This window comes from Syngnathus typhle, linkage group LG8 (assembly GCF_033458585.1).
Source record: "Syngnathus typhle isolate RoL2023-S1 ecotype Sweden linkage group LG8, RoL_Styp_1.0, whole genome shotgun sequence".
Lineage (NCBI taxonomy): Eukaryota > Metazoa > Chordata > Actinopteri > Syngnathiformes > Syngnathidae > Syngnathus > Syngnathus typhle.
Window position 1 is genome coordinate 4,314,973 of NC_083745.1, and position 27,670 is coordinate 4,342,642.

General features: G+C 45.1%; 1 protein-coding gene and 1 long non-coding RNA gene across 3 annotated transcripts in view; both read right to left on the minus strand.

Annotated features, from left to right (window-relative positions):
- mgmt (O-6-methylguanine-DNA methyltransferase) overlaps window positions 1-11,317 on the minus strand; it is a 94,189-nt gene extending 82,872 nt beyond the window's left edge. For both annotated transcript variants that reach the window (XM_061285139.1, XM_061285138.1), the window contains exons 1-2: window positions 11,266-11,317; window positions 9,325-9,473 (exon numbers count right to left, since the gene is read on the minus strand). In XM_061285139.1, coding sequence (XP_061141123.1) covers window positions 9,325-9,473; window positions 11,266-11,283 — 167 coding nt within the window. In that variant the 5' untranslated portion in view covers window positions 11,284-11,317. The remainder of the gene's footprint in view (window positions 1-9,324; window positions 9,474-11,265) is intronic.
- Window positions 11,318-21,708: 10,391 nt separating this feature from the next.
- LOC133158641 (uncharacterized) overlaps window positions 21,709-27,670 on the minus strand; it is a 19,374-nt gene continuing 13,412 nt past the window's right edge. The window contains exons 6-7 of the long non-coding RNA XR_009715259.1: window positions 26,783-26,853; window positions 21,709-21,857 (exon numbers count right to left, since the gene is read on the minus strand). This is a non-coding gene — a long non-coding RNA (uncharacterized LOC133158641). The remainder of the gene's footprint in view (window positions 21,858-26,782; window positions 26,854-27,670) is intronic.

Here is a 27,670-nt window from a genome sequence, read left to right on the forward strand (position 1 = left end):
TAGGCACATAGAAATTAAAAAATAAATAAATAAAAGTACAGTCGCAGGCTTAAGGTTGTTGGATTGTTGTTGGAAGAAGTCAAGACATCCAGCTTTTGGATAACAAATACTTTTCGGTCTTCTGCTCTCTCGTCCAAAGTGTAACTATAGTTGAAGTGACAGAAAACGTCACTTCACCATTTCTTTTCCAGGAATGACTTTCTTTGGGATTTCGTTCCAAATGACCTCACCATCGACACATTTTCTTTTCATCTGTGGTGGGGAAGGAATTTGCTTTTAAAAATACACTCGGGTATTTTTAACAATGTATACTTTTCAATGTTTTGGACACATGCAGACTGCGGTTAGGTCACTCAAAGTTGTTTTTTTTTTTTGCAAAACTCCAGCCATGGTGTAGAAACACCGAATAAAAATTAAGGTACTACTAGTTGTAGCTTTTTTTTCTATTTGCATATAGCCAGATTGTTTATAACACTTGAAGTTTTTTTTAAGGTGTGGAGCAAAAAAAAACAAAAATCAGTTTGAACTAGTGTGGCCCTACCCTTAAGTTAGAGTATGACGGAAATATAAAGAAAACATTCTTCGGCCAAAAGGAACAATCTGCAATAGTTTAACAACATTAAGGAAGTGGAGTCATTTCTGTGGGAGGGGGCGAGTCGTGCAGCTGTTTGAGAGGAAAAAGTCAAAGAGCTCGCCATTAACAAGAGTTTCAACTCTTCCTATGTGGACTCGAGAGTTCATGACAAGAATAAATTGATTTCTTTTTGGGCTGCAGCCACGCCGGCGAGCATCGCGCCACGCTCGGAGGAATTTGCCGACGGTCGAGTTGGCATCGCTTAACAGCTGAATTTCTCTCTCGCCCGCTGACCACCCCCTAGGTCAACGCGAGCAAACCGACCCATATTTGACACTTAAAGACCCAACTGGGAAGGTCTTCTCTCTTAGCCGAGCATTACGGCAAAGTGGACCTCAAGCTGTGATGCGGATCTTCAAGCGGGCCGCCGATTCCATTAACTGCTGTTACGGCGCTTATAAATAAATAACGTCACCATTTAAGTGCCTCTCTTTCAAAATTGGCTTATCCTGTACGGTATTAATAATAGACATTTACTTTGTTAAACACGGCGCGTCCCCTTTTCCCGCTCGCTGTAGTGTCTCGAACACTTCGGCAGGTCACGATGCGTCTTTCATTGTTGCTAGTTAGCGAGCGGAATTATGCAAAAATGATTTCGAAGAAACTTCAGGCACGGGACAAAAAAACATCCTGTTAAATTTCGCCGTGGATTTAATTTAACGGGCCCCTCCCCAATTTGGGTCGATACAACTTGAGGGCAGATTCAACCACGTTTGGTGCTGATCCAAATTGGGTTTGATTGACAGAGAGGTCCACTGGCGGCATTCTCGACATGCGACGCCGGGCTTCGACTGCAACTTAAGCGATTAAGCATTTCCGGCTGCTTGTACAGTTTGCGGCCGCGCCGTGAAAAGCCTCCCGGGTGCCGTTGAGCGGCGGCTGCAAATACAGTCCGAGGTGTGACGACTCTCATTTCGACATCAAGCGCGCTGCGGTTTATCGTTAGGAACTCGCCGGTGGGGTCCTGAGGCGAGCGAGCCCCTCTCAAACAATGGCCGCGGCTCATGGCAATCTCCAGTCGGCATGGGTGAGTGGCCAGCCAGCTCCTACTTGTCATTGTCTCTCTTCCACCCCCCCCCCCATTTCTTCCTCACCAATGCAACAATTTTCAGGCCACCTCTCTCTAACCGCCCCCCCCCCCCCCCCCCTCGCTCTCTTTTCGAGAGGATGTTCCAGCCGCTGCACACTGACAGCTCAGGGATATCGTTGTGTGGAAATGTTCCTGTTGGACCCGCAGGCCCTTACAATCTACCGGACAAAGGCTAGCACACCTTTGCTTAAGGCGTGTCACCTTTGACCCCTCCCCCCCGGCTCGCACATCACACTTGTCACCGTGGTTAATTCGCCCCGCCCTCTCTCATCCCACCCCCCTGGTCCCGTCACGGATGCGCCCCGCTTTGGTGAGTGATACAACATTGACAGTAGTAAAAGTTAATGCAATGCAGCACATGTTATGGCTGGTAAACAAGAGGCAAATAAATAAATAAAAGCGGGGGAACAACATGAGTGGAGCTGAAGTCTGTCACCTCCAGGTGCGATGGGGGATTGTTTCCAAAGAGCACCAGGGCAGTGGAGATGTATGTTGCACGCAGGCAACATTTCCACTCTCCTCGGTGACTCATAAATTAGTCTGCAACACAACGTTGCCAAGTGTAAAACCACTCCGGGGATGGTTTGTCTTCATTGAGAGTAAAAGAGTAACCAAAAGAAAAAATAAAATCTTGAGATTTAAATGGCTTGACGATTAATCGGTCAGACCCGACGCTCCAACATTTAATATAACATTTCTGACCTGGCCTAATTCAAATGATCAAAATATATTTATATAAATAAATTAATATTTATAGTCAAAATATTATTTATTTATTTATTAGTAATACAGATTAAGAGAAGAATACTTCATCAAGTTTTGATCAATTTTGGTATATGAATTGACACAGCAAATTCTTTTTTTTTTTTTTCAACTACATTTTCCAATTTGGCCTCTTATCCATATCCAACCTGCGATTGAGGTCACGGAAAATATTTTTACCCCACAAAAATACAGTAATTGCTTCCAAAGTGCTACTCCACTTTTTCTTCTAGTCAGACAAAGAAAACTATCTCCATCTATACAAGTCTTGCGGCCAGTTATCATATTTTGACTCCATCACAGGTAATAACAAATAATTCAGGGCTAGCCAGGATGCGCTGCACTAAAAAGAATATTTCCCTTGATAGCAGATTGTGATTCCAGAAAATTTCTAATATTGTGCTCCTGTCACAATCAATTTCCAATTACCATAAATCATTGCTGCGCAAAGTGGGAGTCATTTGGAGCGCTGCCTATTTCCTAATATAAAGAATGAATTGCACATTTGTATAATATCGCCGCTTATTTTATTCATCCAGGAGGAAACAATCAAAGGAGACAAAAGACGGCCAAAGAACCGTTGACTTTCGATTTGCCAATTTTCTCAACTCCACTTTCTCGGCTCTCCGCTCACCCAAGTCTTCAGTAAGACTTTTTCTATCAAGTGCGGAATGAAACAGGTTAGCCACACAACATCTAATTGAAAGGAATCTGGCGAAGGGTGTAATGGTGTGCCGCACAAAAAAGGGAAAGGAAAAAAAAAAAAAAGAGAAAAAAAAAAAACCCTCATGCCTCCATCCTGTGAAGCGTGATGGCGCTCATCCTGACTCGATCGGCTGTCACTCTTGACACAGGCTGCCAGGGTTCTCCTTCACCGATCATGGGTAACATGGCGGGTCAGAGGATGAAATAGAAAAGGCCAAGCGCCGTCCGATATTTTCCCCGGCCTTATAACGGCACATACTTAACTCGGAGACGTCAAGGACTCAAGAGAGCATGAAAGAAGCCTAAAATGACTGTCTAAAAAAAAAAAAAAAAAAAAGGCAGGAGGGGGCGGCGTGAGGGGGTTGGGGCAAAACACAGCATGTCTCTATGAACGTCAAAATCCCGACGCTCTCCGAAGCCGCGATACGATCGCGAGCCGCTTTCTCAATGCGGCTCGTTCAACCATTCGAGCATCATTCAGATACCGATCGAGCTACTGCCGCATTAAAGTCGAGAGCTTTCCGAGTGGCAAGGAGATGCTTCCAGTTCCTATTTTATTGAAGGCAACTGGGCCGGATAAACGGCTCTCTAGCTATCCGAGTCGCTCCTATTAGTGAATGACCACCATGGACTGGACGCCGTGCATAAATGGCGGCGGCAGGTGCAGAGGAGGCAACAAAGCACACAACAATTAGGCTTTCTCCCAGCAGGCGAGCCACAGGAGTCAGTGAAGGCATGTAATACCACCGCCTTAACTCTTCCTCCATTATGTAGCGTAGCCGCAGCCCGACGCCGCCAATGTTTATCTACAAGCAGTTTCAAATCGCATTTTTAGCCCCTATTCTCAAGTGCCACAGTAAAAGATTCCAATTACCCGAATGGTAAGGAGCCAGCGAGGGAGGCATAAAGTACATTAGGGATCTCCCCCCCTGTAACTGCGGGGACCTTTTAGAGGCAAAGCTGAAGAGGGCCGAGAGACTCGGCCGGGGAAGGGGAGGCGTGCGCCGGAGGGGGGGCGGACGCTGACCCCCGCACGGATAGCCTCTGTCAAAACTTGACCACGTCAAGCACAAAGGCATTATGGGAATCCAGTGTCACCAAGTCCTAATTACTGTCTGTGTTCAGAGCAAATTACTGTCTTGTTCCTCTGATTAGCGAGGAGGCTAATCTTCACCTGTGCACGCCAGCACTGCCGAGGGCCCTCGAGTGTTAGCGCTTCGTCTTCTGTAATTTATTTTTAAATCAGTGCCCGCTCCCAAGAGTTTTGAGTGTTTTGTTGTGAACCGCTTACCATGATCCCCACCGCCGCCCCCTCACCCCTAAATCCTTGACTAAATCCTTGTTTGGTGCCGCAGTAAGATAAGCAAGAACAACACTTGGGCATAATTGACTCGTACTCCTCTCCAAGATGTCGGAGCGAAATCATCTCTCTGCATATTGCTTTAGTATGTCGTGCGCAGCGCGCTTCTGCGTGTTGCAGATGCAGAATCCAATCAAGTTGGAAAACAAACTGGGGAAAGAAAAAAAAAAAAAAAAACTTCCCGGTCTACAGCAGGGGGAAAGAAAGGGGAGGGGGAGTGCAGGGGAGCTGATTTTAGCTACGCTCGCCGCGCCTCCTGACTTTACCCTGGAGGTAAAAAAAAAAGAAAAAGCAAAAACGCAACATTTGCAGGATTCTGTCAGTGTCCCGTCCGTCTGTGCGTGGCGCGTCACAGGTAGTGTTACACAGGTGCTGCTCTGCACAGGAAGTGGCACACGGAGCTTGATTGGGACGCTCCCGGGAGAGGGCGGCATAAACATAGTGCGCAGATGGGGCCAGGGGCCAGTGGGAGCAGCACCTTAATGAATACACAGCTGAGTACTACACTTCACAACATGCAAAACAATATTCAGAGGCCACCGCCGACGTGAGGGGGGGAAAAAAAAAAAAAGGGGGGAACAAAAAAAAAAAATGATCTGAATATCATTACGCTATGAATTATTCATGGGCCTTTCTAGGGAGACGGCGTCAAAAAGTCCCTGGGCCTGCCGTCTGACGGTTTCATTGGAGATCTCGGCAGATATCCGTTTGTATGACAAAGCAGTTTAAGTTACAAATGTAAGCGCTTTATTTAGGGCACAGTTGGGTCTCGGGCGTCGTAATGATTACGAGTGATTAAAAGGGTGAGGAAAGATCGGAGGGGGGGACATACGTTGTTGATATGTTTCCTCCCGGCGTGTGAGCGTATCATGTAAACAGGGAAGATATTTAGCGTGGTGCTATTCAGCGTGAAGCGGAACGCGAGTGTGAAGAAGAGAAAAAAAAAAAAAAAACGATAAATGCATCGCCTCCGATATTTCACACCGGCAGTCTGTAAAAAAAGCTGTTGTGACAGCTCGGCGATTGAGGCTCGCGTCGGCATGGAGGACGCCCGGCTGCGTACGGATGCCAAATGCTCGCGGGGGTGACGGCTTTGACGGAAAAACACTCTGCCTCGGAACAATTAGGTGCCCCCCCCTTTGGCGATAATGGAAAGCTGTGAGGATAACTGGTGATAAATAGACGTCCTCCTTAAAAGCAAGGCAGGTCCTCTCGTATGCTTAGCTAATCATGACCGCGGCCGGCAAATTCATACAAAAGACTAATTACTGTTGTACTTCACTGGAGTCTCCAAAGGCCTCTTATAGAAGGACTTGGGGGTTCTCCTGCTTCTTTTCTCCTCTTGATGGGTATTTTTTTTTGAACAAGGAGGGCCTGGCGCGAGACAAAAGCGTTTAAAAAGCGCCGATTGCTTTCATCCGCTTTAATTACATTCAGAAATGGCATTTCTGCCACATAATACGCCCCTATTGTTTCAGAATTATCTGGCTCGGGGAAGGAAAATCTACAATATTTGACGAGGCTCCCGAGCTAAATCGCCCCTTGAAATTGAAAGATGCTCTGGAAATCCAAAATAAAAAGCCAGCCCCGCGCCGCTGCTTGGCATTCTGTGCGACGCCATTATTATGCATATCCAGGTAGAAAGTTAATTAACCCAAAGCTTAAGCTAATTATGGTAGCAGAATGCTATCAAGCGAGCGCTTTCAGTCAGACAGCTGTCCGGAATTTCATTTGCTAATCATTTGTCTTTTGCCAGAGCATATGGTACGTTTCCGCGCTATCACGGCAACAACAAACAGATGAAAATCATTAACTAAAAACAATGGGCAATGTGAAAAATCAGACACAGATTTATGTGGCTTTGTGTGTTGATGTTGTGTGAAAAGGCGGATTTGCGGCGCCGTAAAGTACAAAGATAATTTTTTTTTTTTTTTGGCGGAAGCCACTCAGGATTTTCGGAGGATCACGTGACCCGACCGAGCGTGCTGGGAATTCAGATGCCCAAATATATTGTTTATATCTATATGCAAATGAGGACGAATATTTATCCGTGTTAAATTCATCACTTTTCTATAGGAGCTTGTTACAGATTTTTAGCCTCTAGCATACACATATTTTATCATTTTCTTTTTACGCCGTTAAAAGGAATCCCTGAGCTCGGAATTAAATCAATTATTTTTCGAAAAATGTTTCATGCATCGCCCCCCCGCCTTTTTGCTCCTGCTCGCGAAAACACATCACAGAGGCTGTTTAAGGGTGATTGATATCGGCATTGCCTTGCGACATTATCAGGCAATAAAGGCTACTCAGGTTCTAATGCAACATGTCATACACGGGCTCCTGTAGTACATTTCTATTGAGGACCTCACAGGCTAAATTGCTTCCCCCCACCCCCACTGCCGCCTGCCCACCCCTTTCCTCACATTTCAGCCCGCTTGACAGAAAAATTGATCAAAGCATTGTAAAATAATATGCTCACAAAATGTCTCGGGGCACGAGTCCGGATTTTTTTCCCCCCCTCTCTATTTTTCTCTCTAATAAAAAAAAAAAAAAGAGCAGTCTGATTTCCTCAGTGTTACGTGTGTGTGAAAGACTCAAGCAGCATAATATTTCATATACTAGTAATATGCTGTAAACAAAATATGAAGCATTATTTTACGTCAGTGTGGCCATGTTAAAAACCGCAGGAAAAAGAAGGGGGGCAGGGGGGGGGGGGGGGGAGTCTGGTTAGCAGGAGGCTGGTACGTCAGGCCCCAACTGGGGTTGTTGGAGATGTAATGAATTTGTTCATGTGATGGTGCCTTCAGGGCTGTCGTTAAGACTGGCAGAGAGGAAGGTTGATTTCGGCAAACGTTGCGAAGATCAGTTAGGGAGCAAAAGGGGCTCGAGACGTTTCTATTACAAAGAGCTGACGGTCATGGTGCGTAAGCAATACTTCAAGGGCGTTTATGTGGCTATAATGGCCGTTATCAATAACTATCTATCAATGCCACCGGCGCGCTTTGCCGCAAATTTAGCAGCCGGGGAAAAAGAAAAAAGAGCGGCACGCTCACTCGTCTTCTCGCTATGCATAGATGTATTTGCCTCATCCAAAATATGGCCGTGGAGATCATTCGTCAGGCCGACTCGCTGAGCCGGCCGCGCCGCGCATCCAAAGCTGACAAGAGCCTTGTTTAGTATGTCATAAATAAATCCATGGAAATGGCTGATCCCCGCTATTAAAGCTACAGGGAGGCTTTGGCGAGATCTACATAGCTAAGCCGTTATTTTGTCACTTTATCGGACTTGCCTTAAAGGGGAAGTCGAGTCAAAGACGCGTTTACAAGCCCACGTTAGTCTAAAACATGCTTTTCTGGATTAGTATTGTGGAATATGAAATTGGCGGCATCCATCTCGAGGGGCGGCCATTTTGTCTTGTACTGCCACTTGCTGATGACATCACAGGGCCCAGGTGACAACCAATCACAGCTCACCTTTTTTCTGAGCTTGGTCATGTGACATTCATCAAACTACAAACAATATTAATCAGAATGCCATGTTTGGAGCATAATTAAACAATATATCAATAAATAAAATAAATACTTTTTTTTTTTTTTTTTACTTAAATTCACCTTTATTGCCGCTGTGCTACCGAGGACTCCTTTTCGCCAAAACGTCCAAAGCCAAACATTTTCTTTTATAATTTCCGCCCGGGCACCTTTGAGAACGCGATCGGGGCTTCACTTATGACCGACACCGCAAACGATATTAAACCGGGCGATGATCTAGTGGTGCGAATCATTAAATCCATTTGCATATTCCTACTGAACCCGAACGTGCAAATTAAAGGGTGCTCGCGGAGGACGGGAGAAAGGTGCCTGGGCATGGTTCTAGGACATCTCCCATCATCAAAATTCCATATTATTCATCTCCTCACTTCAACTCATTAACAACAAGTGGAATGTTTTTACTGCTTGATGAATTTGAGGCCGTCGCGCAACACGTGTTGAGGTAGAACATACAAGGTCATTAATGGGTTTCCATAAATTAGAATTTAAACATAGAACTTCCTATCCGGGTGCGTTTGGAAATGGTTTAATTTCCCAAACCATTCAAGGTTATCAAATGCGAATCTGTGATACATGGATATTTAATTCCAATCTAATCACAACTAATCTGCGACGTCGAGATGCCGACCAGCAGAAATAAGGAGGAACTACGTATTAGCGCCGGGTTTAATCAGTCTCAATCGCTCCAGTAAGACTGTCGACATTTTGACAATTTTGAGGGATGGCCGGGGCGTGAAATGCAATTACATTTGCCGCCGCCGCCGCCGCAGCTCCGCACTCCAAAAGTGCCCGCGATCAACTTGCTGGGAAACATAAATAAACAGGACGAGCGGCCCCACGTGCGTTTGGCGCGCTCCCCGACGTGGCCTTTTGCGACCCCCGCAGACACGGTGCTCTAATCGACTCCCGCGTGAGTAATAAACCGGTTTACTTGGGTGAAATTTCAAATGCGGGGCGGGAGGAAAAAAGAAAAGAAATCACAAGCGGGCGCGGCGCCGGAAATCCAATTTCCAGGCCGATCCGATTCTAGTGGCCCTCATATTTCTGGCGCCTCCTCATATTTGCCCAACTTTCTTGCGGGATATTTCTTGTGGGATCTACAAAAAGCCCCCCCCCCCCCCCCCGCTCACGATGAGCGATGGCGTCGCTCCATCACACGAGTGGATACTGTCTCGCCTGTAAATTTCACACCTTTGTTTACGGCGGGCCGTCTGTCGTACGGTACCTTTCAGCGGGTGCGACATCCATTAGGAAGCGGATGGCGTGCACGCCTTTGTCGCAGGCGTCGACTCGGATGGTCCCCAGGGGACTGAGCCAGGCGAGCGTCTGGAGGGCGCACGGCGGGCTTTCCCTCCGCTTCGTCATCGGGGCGCCCTGCGAAAAGAAGCGCAATTTACACCCGGCGTCGTCGACGTCGGCCACTCGCCGCAATTTCCCACACGCATTTGCATGGGGTGATGTATCGCCCGGCCCGGCCCGGGCCGGCCCGGCCGCCCGACAGATGATGGCTTACATGTTTGAGTGCCTCGCCCCCAAACATTGTCATGATGTGGCTTGATCCCGCTATGGCAATCCAATATTTCTTTGGTGCATGGGAAGGAATACGCCTATCTAACCAATAAATCGCCCATTTTTCCTCCTCTTTCTGTTCTATATATCACATAAATGAGAAAAACAATGCAGTCTGTTCCCTTGTCTGGTGGGGGATTCCCAAGATAGCTCGACATTATTTTCAATCCGTCATTTTTGGTTGATGGCCGGGATGTTTTTCTAGCATTAAATTTGTTCCTTGGGGTGCAACTCCGATGGGATTCTGCTTTCCAGCCCTTAACAACAGCAAAAACGTGCAGCTTTTCTGACGACTGAGATGGATACTGGCAATAACCAGACAGCAGTTGCTTTTTTATTTTTACTTTGAGGGGGAAGCGGGAGATGATTGACTATGTTATATGTGATTTTTTTTTTTTTTTGAGGGATGGGGGTAATGACAAATAAAGGTCACATTGATTTGAAGGAGTTTTAACCAAGGAGACCTTTTCCGTCCAATAACCTTTACTTGGGAAGTTTCTAAAATGTGGAGAAAACATATTTTTATTGTTATCCACTCAACTTGGGTTTATTATTTTACCCTTCCATAAATGTTCAAATCAAAGAGGAGGGCAACAAGACATTGGAGTTGCATGGTCAACATTTGTGAAGCATCTATTTAAAAAAATAATTTGTTAATAAGGTTGTAACCCAGAAATTCACATTTCAAATGTCAATTTGGGTGGGGGGGGGGAGCGCCTTATACTCTGCCTCATCATTTTTAACTAATGTACTATGGCCCAGGAGGACTTAAATAGGCAGGTCCAATGCTGAATCCAAGCTTAAACTGTGCATGTTAACACTGTCAAATTAATTGTTAAAAAGATAACTTTCTTAATTAACGGTCCTGCATGAGAGAATGCGCCATATAGTCTGATTTATGTTCATTTATCGGTGATTTTACTAGAAGAGGCAATGTCTTATTATATAGAGACTTGCAGAGCCTCCCTTCCTGACACAAACACACACATCTGTCATGGTATGTGATCACAAGTCCGTGTGTGTTTCAACTTTCTTGTTTCTACTATTCTTCTTGCAGCTCTCACAAGGGGTTTGCCTGCACTGACAATAGGGGCGAGCACATTTCTGAGCCAAACAATAGTACAAGCGTGCACTTTGGATACGCACCGAGCAGAGCCGCCTGCCATTTAGTAAACCGCTAATAGACCTCGCAGGAAAAAAAAAAAAAAAGAATAATGGACTTTGGCAATTATGTCCCGGCTAATAGTCTGCTCTGATTAAAAATAAAGCCATCACGTCGGCTCGCCGCTCTGCAGACGGCGGCGGAGAAGACCCTTTTTGTTTGTTCACGGCAAACAAAAGACACCATGCGTCTTGTTTAACGTCACCGCCGGAGTGCCGCTTGCTCGTCGATCATGTTGCTGCTACTCGTTAAGACAAGCTGGAGTTGAAAGTCAACGCGCAAGTGCACGCAGACGCAACATGTGTCCGATTTGGGAGAGGGAAACAACGTGCGCACACAAAATGTCAACATGCTACCTCAAACGAAGCAGCGCTACTACTTGCATGAATTGCACGTGTTTAAAAGTGACAGTAACACAGTAAACAAACTCCTTACAATGACGGGAGCATCCATGCTGGGTGTGTGCAACACAGTTCTCCGCGCTTCCGGCTTCTCTGCGCGCATGACAGAGTTGACCAATCACAGGAGGCGAAAGTTGGCTCTGTTCAGTGATTGGGCAACATCTCCTCTAAGGATCCCCCAACGGAGACAAACTATACTAAGATACTCAAACGGTCGCGTCAATTCCATTAAATATTGAGAAATGTCTATTTACAATACTTGAACAAAAATATTGATATGCACGTACATTCCATCTGTTTTAGAAACGCGCATATAGAAGCCGAGCAATTGCAGAATTTGGCTCCCTTGCAGTTATTGGGTCTTCTTCGTCCCCATTAAAGAAAGCCAAATATAAAAGAATAGAATAAAAGAAAAACTTTTATTGTCATTATATGTTTCATACAGTGACGTTGGGCAATTAGAAATGACGAGAGGATTTCATCCAGACTTCATTCTTCCAAATACTGCACTATTAGAAAAATGAAAATTGTTAAAAATAGAAACACGCCCATGACAACCCTTTTCAAAATTAATTTGAAGTATCCTTTCTCGTAACTTCCCATGATGAATTATCCCACCAATGACAAGAGGCAGAAATCAGCTCTCCTTCAGAGATTGGCCAACATACTGATCTAAACCCCGCCCATGTCACAAACAAACCCGAGGCTTATCGAATATGGCTAATGGGTCTCAAGTTGGGATTTGGCGTCTTGCAGGGGGGTCCCAGCACACCGCAGACAAGTAATAGTAATGATTTAGATATTTGATTTGCTTGATAGTTTTACAGGAGAAATACGATTATACGTGTATCCGTATTCATTTTAGACATGTTATAGTCCCACTTATAGCAAAGACATTTATCCAGTTCACTGTCTCCTGTGGCTGCTCAGTGAGGTCTATGGGGGTCCTGCGGATAATGCCTGCGAATAAAAAAATATCCGCGTGAATGCATGTATGCATGACAAACTAGTAAATCTGACATGGCGCTATAAACAACACACAAGGCAGCGCACGCTCATTTTATTATGGTTTTTATGCAGTCTAAAGTGGAGCGGCCTTTTCTTGTGTCCCCTGGAGCAGTCGTACGTTTAACTCCAGCGCAATATTTCAGTCCTTCTCCTATTGTTTAAAAACGTCTTTTGTTCTCGGCAGCCTTATTTTGATTTCGGGGCTTCTTTCAGCTCTCCGCACGCCTCCGTTTGGAATGTGCGGGCCGGTGGCCCACACCCCATCTCAGTGGTGAGGGGAGGGGGGAGAGGGGAAGGGGGGCGCCACCCCTGCAGAGACCATTTTGAAATCTGTGAGGATTTCTGTGCCATCTGGACCCGCTGCCAGTCTGCCCCAGATAGTAAGGGTTGGCAACGGTACCCGACGGTGCAATATGGCTCTCTCTTTAATGAACTACTAACTGTCCCCCGTTTTAATTGATGTGACATTTGAGCCATTTATCTCTGACATTTCAATGAAGGATGATTCTCAGCCTTGCCATTTACTTTTTTGGTGCTATTTTCTAAGAGCCATTTGCATTTTTCTTGCTGGAAAGAAAAAAACGGCTTTTTTGTCTCTCATTAGTTAATTAGAGAGCAACATGCACAATTAATAAAAATGAACATAGCCTAGTTTGATATAGGCTTGATGAAGGCTCGTCGGGAAAAGGCTCTTTTCTTTATGTCCATCAGACGAGACGCGAAGGGTCGCCTCCGCCGGAAGGTGACCGGAAGACGCCCTGCGTGACCTTTTAGCCGCATACCACCACGGAGCCTCCGGTGTGGTGCAACTTATGTTCCCAGCATGGGGAGAATCAGGCCCAATTAATCAGCATATGATTGCAGCGAGCAGCCCCCTCTGCTGGAGCCTTGGAGCCACGCTCTTTGAAATCATTAGGAAGGCTCTTCTTGGCGGCCAGGAAAAACCACCATATGTGGCAGAAACAATTCTTGTCCCGATTGCGATTTAATGATGGAATAGTGAAAGGGGAGTTTTGATTATTTATTTATTTTTAAATAAGGGGCAGGATTTACCGAGACAAGCATGCAGTTCACATGTATGACAAATTGCAGAGCTGGGAATCGAACCGTCGACCCTTTGGTCACAAAAGCACTGAACAAAACGGCCGACTTGTTGGAATGATACAAGTTGCTTGACTTTTGAAAGTCAAATGAATGAACGCAATTACAGCAGATGGGTCCCATCTGTCCACCTCCGAAACAATTTGTTTGTACAGTAAGCATCGTTTGTCTTTCACGACAGGAACCAGCTTTTGTACGTGTGAACGACAGGCAACGAGCCGTATCTCAAAGAGTCCGATTGTTTTGCGTAAAGCGGGCCACATTTAAAGGTTTTTTAAGATATCCTTTCAAAACAGGACTCGAACGATGACGACGGTTCCTTTGATTGTGAGCCGCATCATTGCCAAGGTGTGGTTGCCTGTCTGCGCTGATCTCTTTTGTGTGAGACTCGCCGAGCTGCTTTTCCTGCTCACTATTTTTGTTTGCGTCGGGTGCTGACGGACTTATAGCTCGCCGGGCTTCCTTTTGGCATATGTCGCCAGATGTTTGCGACAATAACAACCTCCCCGGCTTTTTTGGTCGTATATTGATAATAAAGGCTTTATTGGCACCTTTGTCCGACCGGTAGTGAGCGGTTGTCGTGTGTCCTGTTCCCTTTTCCTGTTCTTCTAAAAGCTATCTAAGTTAACAGATTGAAATGCGAGACGCTCTACGCAAGATCCCCTAAAGAAAAAAATAATAATAAACGAGTGCTTACTGCTCGTGTGTGGAAGGTTTAAGATGAGACGCAAACACTTCACAAAATTCCCACACACAATTGCGAGTGCTCTGCACCAAATCCTACTTTGGTCAATACCGACACTGACCAGTGAGAGGCAGTGTGGTTCCACAGAGAACAAACAAAGAAGAAAAAGTAGTTAGCAAAGGAGAACTGCTAACTGTTAGCTTATCTGGTAGCGACATTGCAAACTATATTCCTCAAATGTTTTCACGTAAATTGTGATTGTAGAAAATATCGAACAAATTTGATATTCACGAAAAAGATAGGTCTTTATACACGTAAGATAATCAGTCAATCATTTTTTGGGAGGCAATCTAACAATCAGGCCTTCGCTAAGTTTGATCGGAAAAATGTGTCATTCCACAAATGACCTCTCAGGAAAGCTTTTAGAGGCCTTTGCCGACTTTGATTGGAAGATTCCCGAAGTGTGTGTACCCTGCTAAATCTGGCTTTCATGCTGCCTGGCTTGGCAGAGTTGAAGCCATTTGATAAAGTCCTGACAGCTTGAGCTAGCCATGCTGTATTAGCTAATGTGGCTCTCTGGGCCTCCCACTGCACATCTGGGCTTTTTTTCTGGCATCCACCAAGTGTGCAATAGCCGTTATGCCCTCCGAATCCAACCTGTAAAACCGCAACATGTTCCTTTCTTCCTTTTACTTGAACACTTTCCTCGCCGAGTCCTCTCTAAAGAATTAGCCTGATGGCCACAAAGAGGCGGCGCATTTCCCGCGTCCGCCTCCAGTGTCCACTTACTTAGCGCGCCTGTGTCCCTCCATGTCTGATGTGATTTTTACCTCCCTTTATTTTCCCGTCCTCCCCCACCACTGTTGACACACCGGCGTCCGCTGTGAATGCGCGAGCACTTTTGCAAATGAAGAGGCTTGAACTCCTGACAGGCGGTGTCGCCGACGCCATGACACGCTGGCCCGCACATGCTGCGCGGCATAATGATGACATTAGGATCCAGTGATAATATCAGGACGCACTTCAGATAAATGACTGATAAACCAGGGGTTGTGCCTCTCGTATTACACGCTTGACAGAGCAGCTAATCAGTGTCCAAGTGACTGCTATTACATAAATCATGAGCTCGACTTTGATGCATATTCCAGCCGCGTTCCCTATTCATCACGTCATCTGAAGCGGGCGGGGGAGGGGGGTCGGCGGCGGGGGCTGCCCGGCCAACACACATTTTAAGAGCACATTATGTTTTCATTAGAATTTGATATGATCCATTCCTGTGTTGATTTGATTGGATGCACTCGGGTCATCGGATAGGAAGAGGCCATGGAAAAGGTGTACGGTTACCCCCGCGTAAGCACAATTCACATTTACAGTAAAGGTGCGTTTTAATTGCATCACTTTATGGATTTATTGGGAATACACCTTCTTAGCGGTGGACATAAAACAGCTGAGGTGAGGCTTTTCTTTTGTTTGGCTCTTGCAATAAAAAAATAAATAAAAAAAGGCAGCCACGGAGAGACGGATGCTCAAGTTAGCCACCGCGTACGTTTTTTTTTTTATCCGGGACTATTGGGGTCACAAGATGTGAAGGTGGGGGTGTTAATTTAATCCCCGTTCTTACCCAGAGCATGGCCACGCTCTCTAAGGAGCTTTATCTCTGACAACTGTGTCAAATTAGAGCGACCGCGAGCCCCTCATAAAGAATATGTCTGTCAGGCTACATTGTTCCCGCCCCGTGAAATATACGGCCGGTGGAGACAAAAATAGAGGATAACGCCGTGGTGGCCGTCGGACTCCGTCATGATGAAATCATTTTCCGGCCACGTGATCCTGTCAGCGAGACAAACCCGCTAATAAAAGTGACGCGGGGCCTTCGATAAATATGTCTGTATTATGTGGCCAATTATATCATCTGCGCATGCTAATAAAATGCTCGAAGAGAATTATTTAGAGAGCGTTATAAGCCGCTAATTTGTCGTAATTGTGCCGGCCCCGCACGTAATTGATGGGAGTGTAACATTCCATTAGGCACGCTACATAACTCCAGGTCGGTCTACTATGATAAGTGCCCGTCATTTATCTGGCCGCTATGGTAGCTGTCCCGCAGTCAAACATGTAAAACAACTCTTAATGTTCCCTCCCCGTCCCCTTTGGGTGTTCCACCCTGTTATCTCCGTCTCTTCAATTCTACGGGGACTTCCTTGGGAGACAACATTTTCACGGACCTTTTGACCCGAAGCATATTTTCCATTTGAATGGTCCGACTAGTGAATATTTACAAGCGCCTTTAATATATAATAGAGCTCATCTGCGAGGATCAGGAGCCATTTTCTGCTCAGTCAGCTCGCCGTTGGCCTACCCCCCCCCCCTTCCCGTACGCTGGAGGTAATATTGACCCCTTTTAAAAAGCAAATGACCTACGCCTCATTTAGGCCAAGTTGTATGCGTACGCTTTTTCTTTTTGTACAAGTCCTGAGGGCATACATGTTTATAACAAGGAAGCACTGGCTGTCTCCAATGTAAACATCTTAGCACTGTAATATTGTATCAGCGCAGTCCCAGAAGGTGGCAGATTTAATAATGTGGGTGGATTATATAAGAGAGAGAAATAAAGTAGTAATTTGAAATTGTTTGGGGACCTTTTGTGTCAGTGGTTATAGAGGCTAGGGGACAATTCCCCTCCCTCAGGCCACTGTTAAAAAGCCAATGACTTTTCCTGTACACGCGCAGCATTTTGGAATCTACATGCATTAGCGCCACCGCGGGCTTTTATCAGGCGATTAGTAATGCATAATACATTTGATTCTATTATCTTGCGATGAATGAAGACGAGTGAAAGGATGGAGTGGATGAATAGGAGGCCGCTACGCAATATATATTTAATAGTGAAAGCGAGCTTGTTTCTCTTTTTTTTTTTTTTTTGCTTGTGCAACAACAAGCTTTTTAATCTCTTTCTTGCCCATGAAAGTCGCAGTAATTGCTATATTTCCTTTTTTGTTTCAAGGACCTTTGATGATCCCTTGGCTTGCATCAGAGGGCAAAGTCATTAGTGGAGAAATGAGCTCAAGTGAGGAGGAAGAGATTGCGGGGCTCCCAGCGTGATTGGGAACTTTGCTTCTTTGCCTTGCATCCTCATTTGGAATGCGCACACGCAAAAAGTGATCAGGACGTTGACATAATACGCACTGATTTATTCGCCAGTCTTGGCCCGTAGAACGAGGGAGGAAAAATAGATTCGGGCTGAATGATTTTGACAAATAATGGATTGCGGGTTTTTTTTTCTCACCTCAATATCGCGATTTACAATTTAGTCTACTTGAATTTTTTGTAGCAAACTCAAACAATAATCTGCATTACAATAAACACTATTAGACTGATGCTTTGATCATATATACATGTATATTAAAAAAAAAGCTTAATTTTGGTCAGTCATAACCAAAATGAAGCAGTTTTTTCCTTTCCTTTTTTTTTTTTTAAATAAATTGCAACTCCACCATTAAAAATTCACCTCACTGTTCAGCTCAACCTGTAACGCGGAGAGGAGGAGTTGCATTACACATAAGTGGGAACGTGATAATATTGCCGCAGTCGAGTTGTTCTGTGTGTGTGTGGGGGGGGGTGTTCGCGCAGGTTGGCTGCATGCGGAAAACATGTGAAATCTGAAATGCTGTCACTCAAGCGGCGGTGCGCACTCTTGTTGCGGTTGGGTGACGGTGTCGCTTTCATGTAAATCACAGGCATCGGAAATAAAAGACGGGCCTGTTGACTCGTTTCATGCTGCGAATCGGCGGCCCGGCATGTGTTGCTCGGTCTACGCTCCACTCTCCTGTGGAAGCGCCGTCCCCTGGGCCCCCCCGGCCCCACCCAGCCCAACGCTGCTCCCAAGGGTGCACTGCATATAATTACCCACAATCCACCCTGAAACAGCTCTCATTTACAGTAATCAACAGTCTGTACTTCAAAAGATTCACGTGGCATCAAATAGCGGGTGCCAGCGTGTGTTAATACAAACGATGACGACTGCCTGCCGCTTACCTAGCCACACCGGAGCTAACGACGAGGTTAACTAAGGAGAGCAAACGAGATTTGCGCATGTGTGTTTTGGATCAGTTTAAGATGACATAAATACGATTTGCTACGAGGGGTCGGAGAAAAGTCGAAGGACGGATGTCACAAAAAATATGTATATTTTAAAACCAAACAACTAAGTTTCCCTTTTGTGTACCCCTGGAGGGATTCCTCTGGGATCCCCTCTATGCCCCCTTAAGGTTGCCCCAGCATGGGAATATTCTTCTTGGCCAGGAACTGTCAGATGCTCATCGTGAAATGATTTTCTCACCGTTGTAAATGAAGTCTGGGTTTAAAATAAATCTTTTGTGACTCTCCTCATATCGGCGTTAACTGAATAATGAAGGGAACTTCATTTTTTTTTGGGTGGAGGAGACAATTTTCCACAGCACACTAATGTGCTGCAACACAGTCGTTGGGAAGATGATGAGGACAGCACTGAAGTGAAATGCGCTGATAACTTCAAAAGCAGTCTTAGTTCAATATGAGGTCTGAACACAAGCAGCAGACAGAGTTAAAGGGGGGGGGGCGAGTGTCAAGGGCTTTAATTTAAATGACTAACAAATTCACACACACTAACACGCAAGTGAAGAAATGAAAGCTCATTTTGATCATTTGGCAGAACTGACGGTGGTCGGCGTGATAATGGTCATTATCATAAACTGGAGCCATCATTAGGCTTGATTTCAGATAATGGTCAGTGTGCAAACACAAAGAGGGGCCCTCTGGCCATTAAAGGCATATTAAGTGAATTAACTCACACCCAGTGTACTGTTGCTTGGGACAATAATAACACGCTTCTCGTGTGAAGTCATTTCTCTTCAACCCCCCCCCCCCCCCCCTTCTTTACCATTTACATTCATAACAATTTGCGGGCGCCGTACTAAAGTATTCTCGTTATCTGGGAAGAGTAAAAAAATGACACCGGACCCGCTCCTCCCAGGCAAACATTTGCCGTATATTGTTTACACACAACACAACGTTTGGCGATTATTTCCAGATGGCGCTTTGTATATGTTAATTTAGTCATTACATGATGTAAACATCATATAAAACATATGTGCTGCTAAACGAGCATAATTGTACAGCTAGTAAATAACGCAGCTCTAATGTCGTGTCAAAGCCGCCGCTGTAATTACGCAGAACAAAACACGAGCGTCGACGTGTAAATTGCTTGACGCGTTTCGCTACAGATTGTCTTCGAGTTCTTTTTTTTTTATGGTGACACTGTAAAGTGGCCATTTTGTTTCGATAAGCGGATAAAAGTAAGAGTGTCATGCGCTGGCACTGTAGTAAATTTCTGTTGCAGGCTCATTGCGGAAAAGGAGACGGATTTTATTTTTTTTGTCGGACTAAGTCTCGTACGAGTCTTTGTACAAGTCTACATACCTTCATTATAGATGGACAAGGGAAAGTATGTCCAAATGTACACGACATACCTCAATGATTCTCTAATTCAAAGATTGGTCTTCCATTTACCTCATGGCCAAAAAAAAAAAAAAAAAAAAGCCTGCCTGCCTGCCTGCCTGCCTGCCTGCCTGCCGCGTGCGTGTTGCCCCACAAAGAGCGGCGTCAGACATGACATGCTCTGCTCTTCTCTCCAGTGGGAAGGGAGCAAGCTCCTCTCCTCCACAGAAGCTGCCTCTGACCCTCTGGCACCGTCGGGCCTCATCATTGCCGCTCCATTAGGGATGCAAGGAGCAGGTCTCCGAACGGGAACGGCTGCACCGCATTACTCCTGCTGGCGGCTCCCCTAGTGGCCGGGTCATGTCATGGCGTGGGTGCCCTGTGAGTGAGCTTGTAGCAGCTCTGCCCTTGACACGCCCCCTCCCCGGCCCTGTTTTTACTGCCTCCCCCCCCCCCCTCGGCAGACCGTCCGGATGGGGCACTGGGGGTGCCAGCTGGTGCCAGCTGCGAGGGGAGATATCCAAGGTGGCGGACACCTGTCCTCACGCGCAGCCCCCACAGCTCCCACAATGCATCTGGTGCGGCCCCGCAGACCCATCGTGGGGAAATGAGGCGCTAACCTTGAGGAGAAATGCTCCCAGCGTCGCATTAAGAGAGGCCCTAATTGCCGCGCGCCCGCACTGCCAAATGGCATTAGGAAGTGCCGTCGTTTACTTTAACATAATGGCTCAGCGGGTTTTTTTGGCCAAACTTGCGAGGCTTCTCCAAAGTGCGGCAACGCTGGACCGCGGTCACGCGCCGAAGCACTCCGGGACCATTTCCGAGGAGGACGTTTCCAAAGTCATTTGAGACTTTGAATCCGCTGAAAGGTGGAATGTAGGTACGCCAGTGACCTGGGACTAACCTGAAACCTGAAATTGATTGATATTCCAATAAAGAGTCTTACGATCTTGGTCATGGAATAAATTAAAATCTAAAGTCATTTGAACCAGCAAAGACGATTCTGAACATACTGGACAAATCTGTTTGGCAACACAATGAGGTTGATTTCTGATTGGCTAAAAACAAAAATTCTACCGGAAGCAGTGCAACCAATAAAAATGCTACCAAATACAGGAATTAATTCATAGAATTTCCTGAAACAAATATTTAAATTTATGTCGTGAATTAAAGTCAGCCACGTAAATAGCGTCCATTTGTGGCGAGTGCATTAACTCTACAAGTCGGCTGGCTGAGCGATTGTATTATTCATTGGCTTTTGTATCGGACTTTGTCGTTTCAAAGAAATACTGGCGCGGTCCACTCAGTGTGATTAAATTAAACAAGCGGGCTCATTACATTATGCATACTGTATCAAGAATAGCCATGACCGGTCTGCAGCCGTGCGGCTTTCCCGTCGAGAATGATCTCGTTTTGCCGCTGTGCTGGATTTTGGGGCAGCCATTAGCAGAACAAAAATCACCTTTGATTTAATGAAAGGTCCTCATTTGCTTAGCGGCGCCGCTCACTTACGGGCACATGGTTAAATTAGGCAGCCAACCCCCCTCGCCATACTCTTGTCTTTGCCTGTGTTGGAAGGGTCCCCTCTCGTTCGCTATAATGCCGCCATGATCCTATGATGTTCTGTTTCAAGTCCTGTCAGGAATCCACCGCAAGGTGCTTCTAATTGCAGATACACCTCAGCACTTGAAAGTAATGAATGTGAGCACGGGCAAACCTCTAAGGATCAAACGCTAGTAATACATCATCAGTTCTGAAAAGGGTAATTCGTTTCCCTTCGCCAAGCAAAATATTAGAAGTTCAGATAGGGGTTTTATTATTAATTTATCCCCCTCCCCGCAATACGTGTTTTTGTAATTGAAGAGCTATGAATAAAGTAAGCCATATATCTTAGCCGGCCGGCCACGACGCGTCCCGTTGACGAGACGTGGGATTTGACTGTGTAAATGTTGTTTGTAGCGAGTGGCGACAAGGATGATTCTTCCTCAAACACACTTTGGTGATATGTTTGATTGGATTTTTGAGCCGCGTATTTCCCAAGACCGCAGCTAATCATATTTTATTATGTCTCATCCCAGATTTATGGAGTCATTTGGTGTACTTGGGCTAGTCCTTCTTGTTTTGTTCGGATAAAGGCTGGCGCTGTCGGCGGGTCTTAAAATGAAGTGTTTGGTGTTAAATGGACTGACCTTTTTCATTTTGCGCCAATCCGAGATGGTATTTGCAGCCTTTTTCCCGTTCCCACGAGCCGCACGCAAACGGCAAACGTTATTGGGAAACTTTGCCGCTTCGCCGGATGCCTCCGAACACCAGAGGTGGCAAAAGTAGTCACGCTTGGCAGTCAAGTAGAACGCACACTGTTGACACGGAAAAAAAAGGAGACAAAATGATTTCCTGTACCTCAGTAAAGTTAAAAAGTACTAAATTGTGTTTAAGTACAGAAGTCCAAATGTGGCATGAATATTACAAGAAAGAAGTTGTAATATTACGAGCCTATCTTGAGAGAAGAATATTTTGAATATTTTTCATTTTAGTTCTTTTTTTTTTAAAACAATTTCCTTGTCTGTTCTAAATACAGATATGGTACTTTCAATTAGTATTTAGAACAATTTCTTTCTTTTTATTTTTTCATTTTAATGTAGTTTTTATGAATTTTAGGTTTAGCTTTAGAGAAAAACAAAAAGTGTAACCTGTAACCTCTGTAAGCTGTGTATATATAAAGTCTATAAAGTAAATGACAATCTAAAACTTCCTTATTCTGCATGGATGTTTAAAAAAACAACAACAACATTTTAACTTAAATTTTATTTCATTAACAAAAAAAAAAACTATTTTTTTCTTTAGCTTTGATAACCTTGGTCCAGATATCCTGTATAGCACCGCTACCGGCTATATGTGTACTTAAGTATTTACTCGGCTGAACGCGGCCACTGCCGAAAAGTAGCAGCTCGCTACGGTGCCGCGGGGACTCAGTCAAAACAGCTTCGGCAGTTCACCAAAAGTCAGGCCTCTCATTGCCGCGTGACCTTTTGCGGCCACCGAGCTGTTGACCCCGGGAGCGGCGGGGTAAGGAGTTCAAAGCCCAGCTGTCGGCGTGTGATCCACTCGTCCGGGCCACGGTGGCCTGCCGCGGGGCCGCTTCCCCCCCGCCGCCCCAGAAAGCCGAGCTCGGGATACGCTTTGCACCTTCAATGGTGCTCTAAACTGCGCAGACTCAGCAGAGCGCGGCGTTGTTTGCGTGTTGGCGGGATGTAATTTACGGCCCCGCGATGAAGGTGTTGCGCGGGGACCGGCGTGGCGGCTGCTCGCGGCATCTGCTCGCGCGGCCGCTGAGGAGCCGGCATAACAATGTGCCATTCACGGGCCAGATGATGTCCAACTGTGATGTGGAGCTTGGACAGGAAGGGCAGGAGAAGGGCAAAAGAGACAGGTGAGCCTGATGGACTTTTGCGACTTCCAACTATGTGACCTGTTTCTTTTATACCATCAAAAACATGGATGAGTGACGAGTTCACTCGAAACACGTCTCTGTTATAAAAGGGTGTGCATACTTGTGCAACCTTTTTTTGCCGCCTTTTGTTATTTTTACTTTGCTTCTCCATTTCTATTTTGTTTTTAGTTGTAAAGATTATAGGTCACAGAGCTATCTTAGTCTCATTACATTATAATACAAAAGGCATATTAACAGGGGTGTGTAGACTTTTTATATCCACGGTACGTAGGAACATTTTGCAAAAAAAAAGTGAAAAACATCTATATACGTGTTCACATCCATGAAATGACCACATCAAATGATGAAAATGATTCCTCAAGTGAAATTCTTATATCTCGGCATCTGGTTGACTGCCATATTCAATTCCTTGTTATTCCGGGGAAGAAGCAGAAATCGGAGGGGCGCGCTGTGCACTTAAGGCGAAGGTCTCAGCGCCCTGTCATGTGCACTGTTCAGTTAGGAGGTGACTAACCCCTGGGGGGAGGAGAGAGAGCGCTGGGGGGTCCGAGGTGTAAAAACGGAGCAAACCGCGAGCTGATAAATGAGCCTCTTCCGAGCTGCATATGGTATGTGTTTTAAAAGCGACTCCCCTTCGGCCCTCCTCGTGGCCGGCCATCCATCCTTCACGAGCGTTTCGGGGGCCCTCGGCTACGCGCGGGGGCCCGGGCTTTGTTGCCAAGACAGGCCCCCTACACGGGCCGCATATGGGACGAGAGCCCGGCCAGGCTGGGTCGACTCGGAGAGGCTGTTAGGGGAGCCCCTCGCATCGGGTCATTGTTAATTTACACTGACTTTGTAAGCTATTAGTTTGACAAAGAAAGCGGTTTGTCACTCCGGATGTCCACCTGCTACCTGACAATAACAGAAGTAAGATTGCATGGCCGAGGAAGTCAAAAGGCGCGCGAGCAAGTGACAGCCAGTCTGACGGTTTTGCTAATGTGACAGTGAGGCAATGGATGGCGCTAGCAAAGTCCGTCTGCGGATTTTTTTTTTTGGCCCGCTGCATATTCTCAAAATAAAAGATGAGAGTCGATATAAATAGAAATGCAACAAAAATTTAAGGATACAGAATAAATCGCACTTTTTCATTTAGAAACGTTTCAAATGTTATATTGTAAGACTAATACTGGTAAAAAAATAGCACTATTTTTTTTTTTTAAACAGTAGTCAGAATAGTGAATCGGCTATTAGCGTGTTTTTATAAATACAAAAGTTACGTTTTTTTGAGTATGGCCTTAAAATATTTTACGACTCATACAGATGAAGTGATTTTTAAGACTAGGTCGGAGTTAGCTCATGAGCTAGCGCCGCTCATCGTGCTGTGTAATGCATCAACTGGGATATATTCCAGCAACTGGACATTTTCGTCAGATAGATGTTTGTTGATGAATGAAGTAGCAGCCATTTTGCAGCTAATAATAATGCTACATGATTGACAGCTACGTGGTTTTCTTTTAGCTAGCCACAATTGAGCACAAAAACAAGAGCAGAATTTTTTTTTATGGCGTTGAAGCCTCATTTGAAGTACTTGCCGATATCTTTTAACCCCCAACCATTCCGATTCGGCAGGGTTGTGATTAACGCTCTTCCCTGCGGTGTGTCAAATTTACAAGACACATTTATTTTCATTTTACACGGATTTGAAGAGTTGTCCCGTAGCAACCGCAAGAAGACTGCCTATAAACAGCGCCGCTGCGTTTCGAGTAAATTTCAACACGTGACAATAGCCCTTATAGATTGAAGTATCGCTCATTTCCACGCCGGCCTTTATTGGCCCGCCGTCTTTCAACCGGCGCGCCGGACACACGTGCCCTCCGGTAATTCCGCAGCACCTTTCCCACCTCGCCTTATAATAGCAAGCGGCTCGCGCAGGCTGCCCAACGTATACTACTCATTGTTTACTGTACATGCAGGTCCAGAGTAATAATAAATAAGGAGCGTGTGTGCCGTGCCAACATGATTGATTACGACAGGGAGGCAAGGTCAGGATGGAGGAACAGGCCAGGGCTGTCCGACTCATTGAGTTAACACTGTATCCGTATTGTATGAATGTCACCAGCGATCCGGTGATTTATTACTACAGCCACTGCTCAATTCTGCTTTTCTGCCTCCCCCTCCCAGCCCGCCCGCTCCGCCCGCCGGCACACCTCCGCCGCCTCGCTTTTGCTTCCTGACCGAGATACGGCGCGGAAAGCAAAGTGTTGACAAAAATTCTGCATGTCAGCACGCAGGTTACGTCTTCACGTGGAATATTTATTCTCATTTCTATCAAATTAGGGGGCTTGCTGCTTTTTCCCCCCCCCCCCCAACTCTCTCGCCCGCCCGGCGCACACTTCTTGGCAAACGTAATACGATCCGGTGCAAGAATTGCATCAGAAATTCTCCGACATTAAATGGAGTGGAATAATGTGCGATGCTCGGTTATGATGGGCGACAATGTGTTTATTATTGGAGTGTGCAGAAGCTAAGCTGCATCATCTCGAAGTGTTTTTCCTATTTTTCCTCCTCTAAATCTGAATAAAAAAAGCCAAATACGAGCAGTGATGCAACCCGTATCAACTGCAACCACAAAACTATTCCAAGGAACAATTAAGACTGGCCGAATAGCAAGTTAAAATAATTTTTTTTAAACTTTCTTTTCTTTAGAGACATTTTTCTTAAGCAGTCAGCTTTTTCGAATATAAAACATGCGCCTTGGTTCAATAAAGGCTGATGTTCAATACCTTGGAAAAAAAAAAAGTCAACTGAATTGTTTATTTGCTTGAATAACACCTACCTTCCCCCACACACACACACATGCATGGTTAAAAAAAAAAAAAAAAGTCATTGTCACTTGCAACAATATATACTGAAGTGGACTTTTCCTTGCAGAAGATCTAACCTTTCGTCTCGGACTGAATACACAATGCCCCGGTGGACCTGTGGACTGCTCACTCTTTAGTGCATGTCAAAAAGACACCAGTCTGGACTATTTCCTCTGGGAGGCGGGTAAGCAAGCGCCACGCTCTGTCAGTTAGCGTAAAATGTTTCAGACTGAAGATGGATGGAGACGACGCGTCACTACGGCTCAAGCGGGCTTTCACCGCTGCCATGGCCGTGTCCCGGTCACATCAAGCCAAGCGACCGCATCGCCACCACCCGTCCTTCCTTTTGAGTTAGCATACGCGCCGCGCGACACAGCTTGTGGCCTTCACTCACTCGAGAGGGGGGAGGAAAAGCACAATCACGGGTATCATGAGAGGTTGTTTTATTTTGTTAGCTAGCAGGATTACACAAAATGATTATGTTAGCGACAGATCTAGGTTTATTTTAGAAGGCATGATTATTGTACATTCTAAAATATTGATAATGTTAGACTGCACAATATTTTTGCCTCATCCATTGCTCATTTCCAATGTAGTAAATGTTTTTAAAAATGTTAAAATCTGATATCTATTTTGAAATGTTTTGCTATCAGTATTACAGCACAATGAAAAAACGTGATGCAAGCACGCTTGACCTCTTTTTTTTTTTTAGAAGAAGAACTACGCCAACAATGGCAAACTGCAAAGTCCCCATTAGGGTTGCAGTTGATCTGGAGCCTATCCCAGCTGACCTTGAAGGCGAGGAAGGGGAGCAGTGGTGGCCAGTAAATCGCAGGGCACACATTTAGAATCAATTTCACACCTACGGACAGTTAAAAGTCTTCAATGAACTCAACATGGCTGTTTTTGGAATGTGGGACGAAACCCACGAGAGCGCAGGGGAAACTTGAACCGCGGACATAAAAGTCAAAATAAAGCAACTCACCACTTTGATGGATTGCGATGTCTTGTACGCCATCGGCGAGTCAACTTTATGCGTTGTGCTGGACAAAATGTCTGCAAGTGTAAGAAGAAGTAAACATAAAAATGATTTCAGTGGTAAGGACATTTACGGCAATATAACGTCAACATGTTTCAGCATGTTGCGTTCAAAATAACACGTCGTCCCAGACTGCAATAGCAATTTAACTAAACCAAATATTAGTCCAGTAATTCACGGTACAGATAAATCTTTTCAGTTTAGAAAGTCAATGTTTGAGTTTGGCACTTGTATTTCTTTTTTAAACAGCCTCTATTCCCTTTTCTTTACTCTCCGCAAAGGAATAACAAATGTAATGCATTTTACATTATGTTTTGATTTGGACGAGAATGTGCAGTGTTCCCAATACGAGAAAGAAGAACCGTCGTAAGGATTTGGAGATTTGCTGGCTTTTTAAACACAGAGGTATTATTCTTAAAGAGATTTTCATACAAATAATGAATGGAATTTTGCGTCGGCTCGTGATAGATTAAGGCAAATTGTGATTTAACTCAATTAATTCAGATTATGTGTAGAGCACATTTATAAAAATTAAAAAAAAGAGAGAGAGAGTTGAGCACTGTGCTGCACATTTCATTCCAAGGACCTCAAGGTTTACAACATTGTAAAACTACAGGACACAAAACCAATAAAACACAATATTGTGTAACATCAATAAAAACTAAAACCAATCATAGAAAATAAATAAACAAAACTAAGCTAGTTTTTAAGCTATCAAAACAGTTAGTAAAATGAATTCAATTGATATATTTGTAATTTTGAATGTATTTTTTTTTTTTTTAATAATCTAACTTTAGGGTCCATTTTAAATACCCTAAAAAGATACTGTTGGCT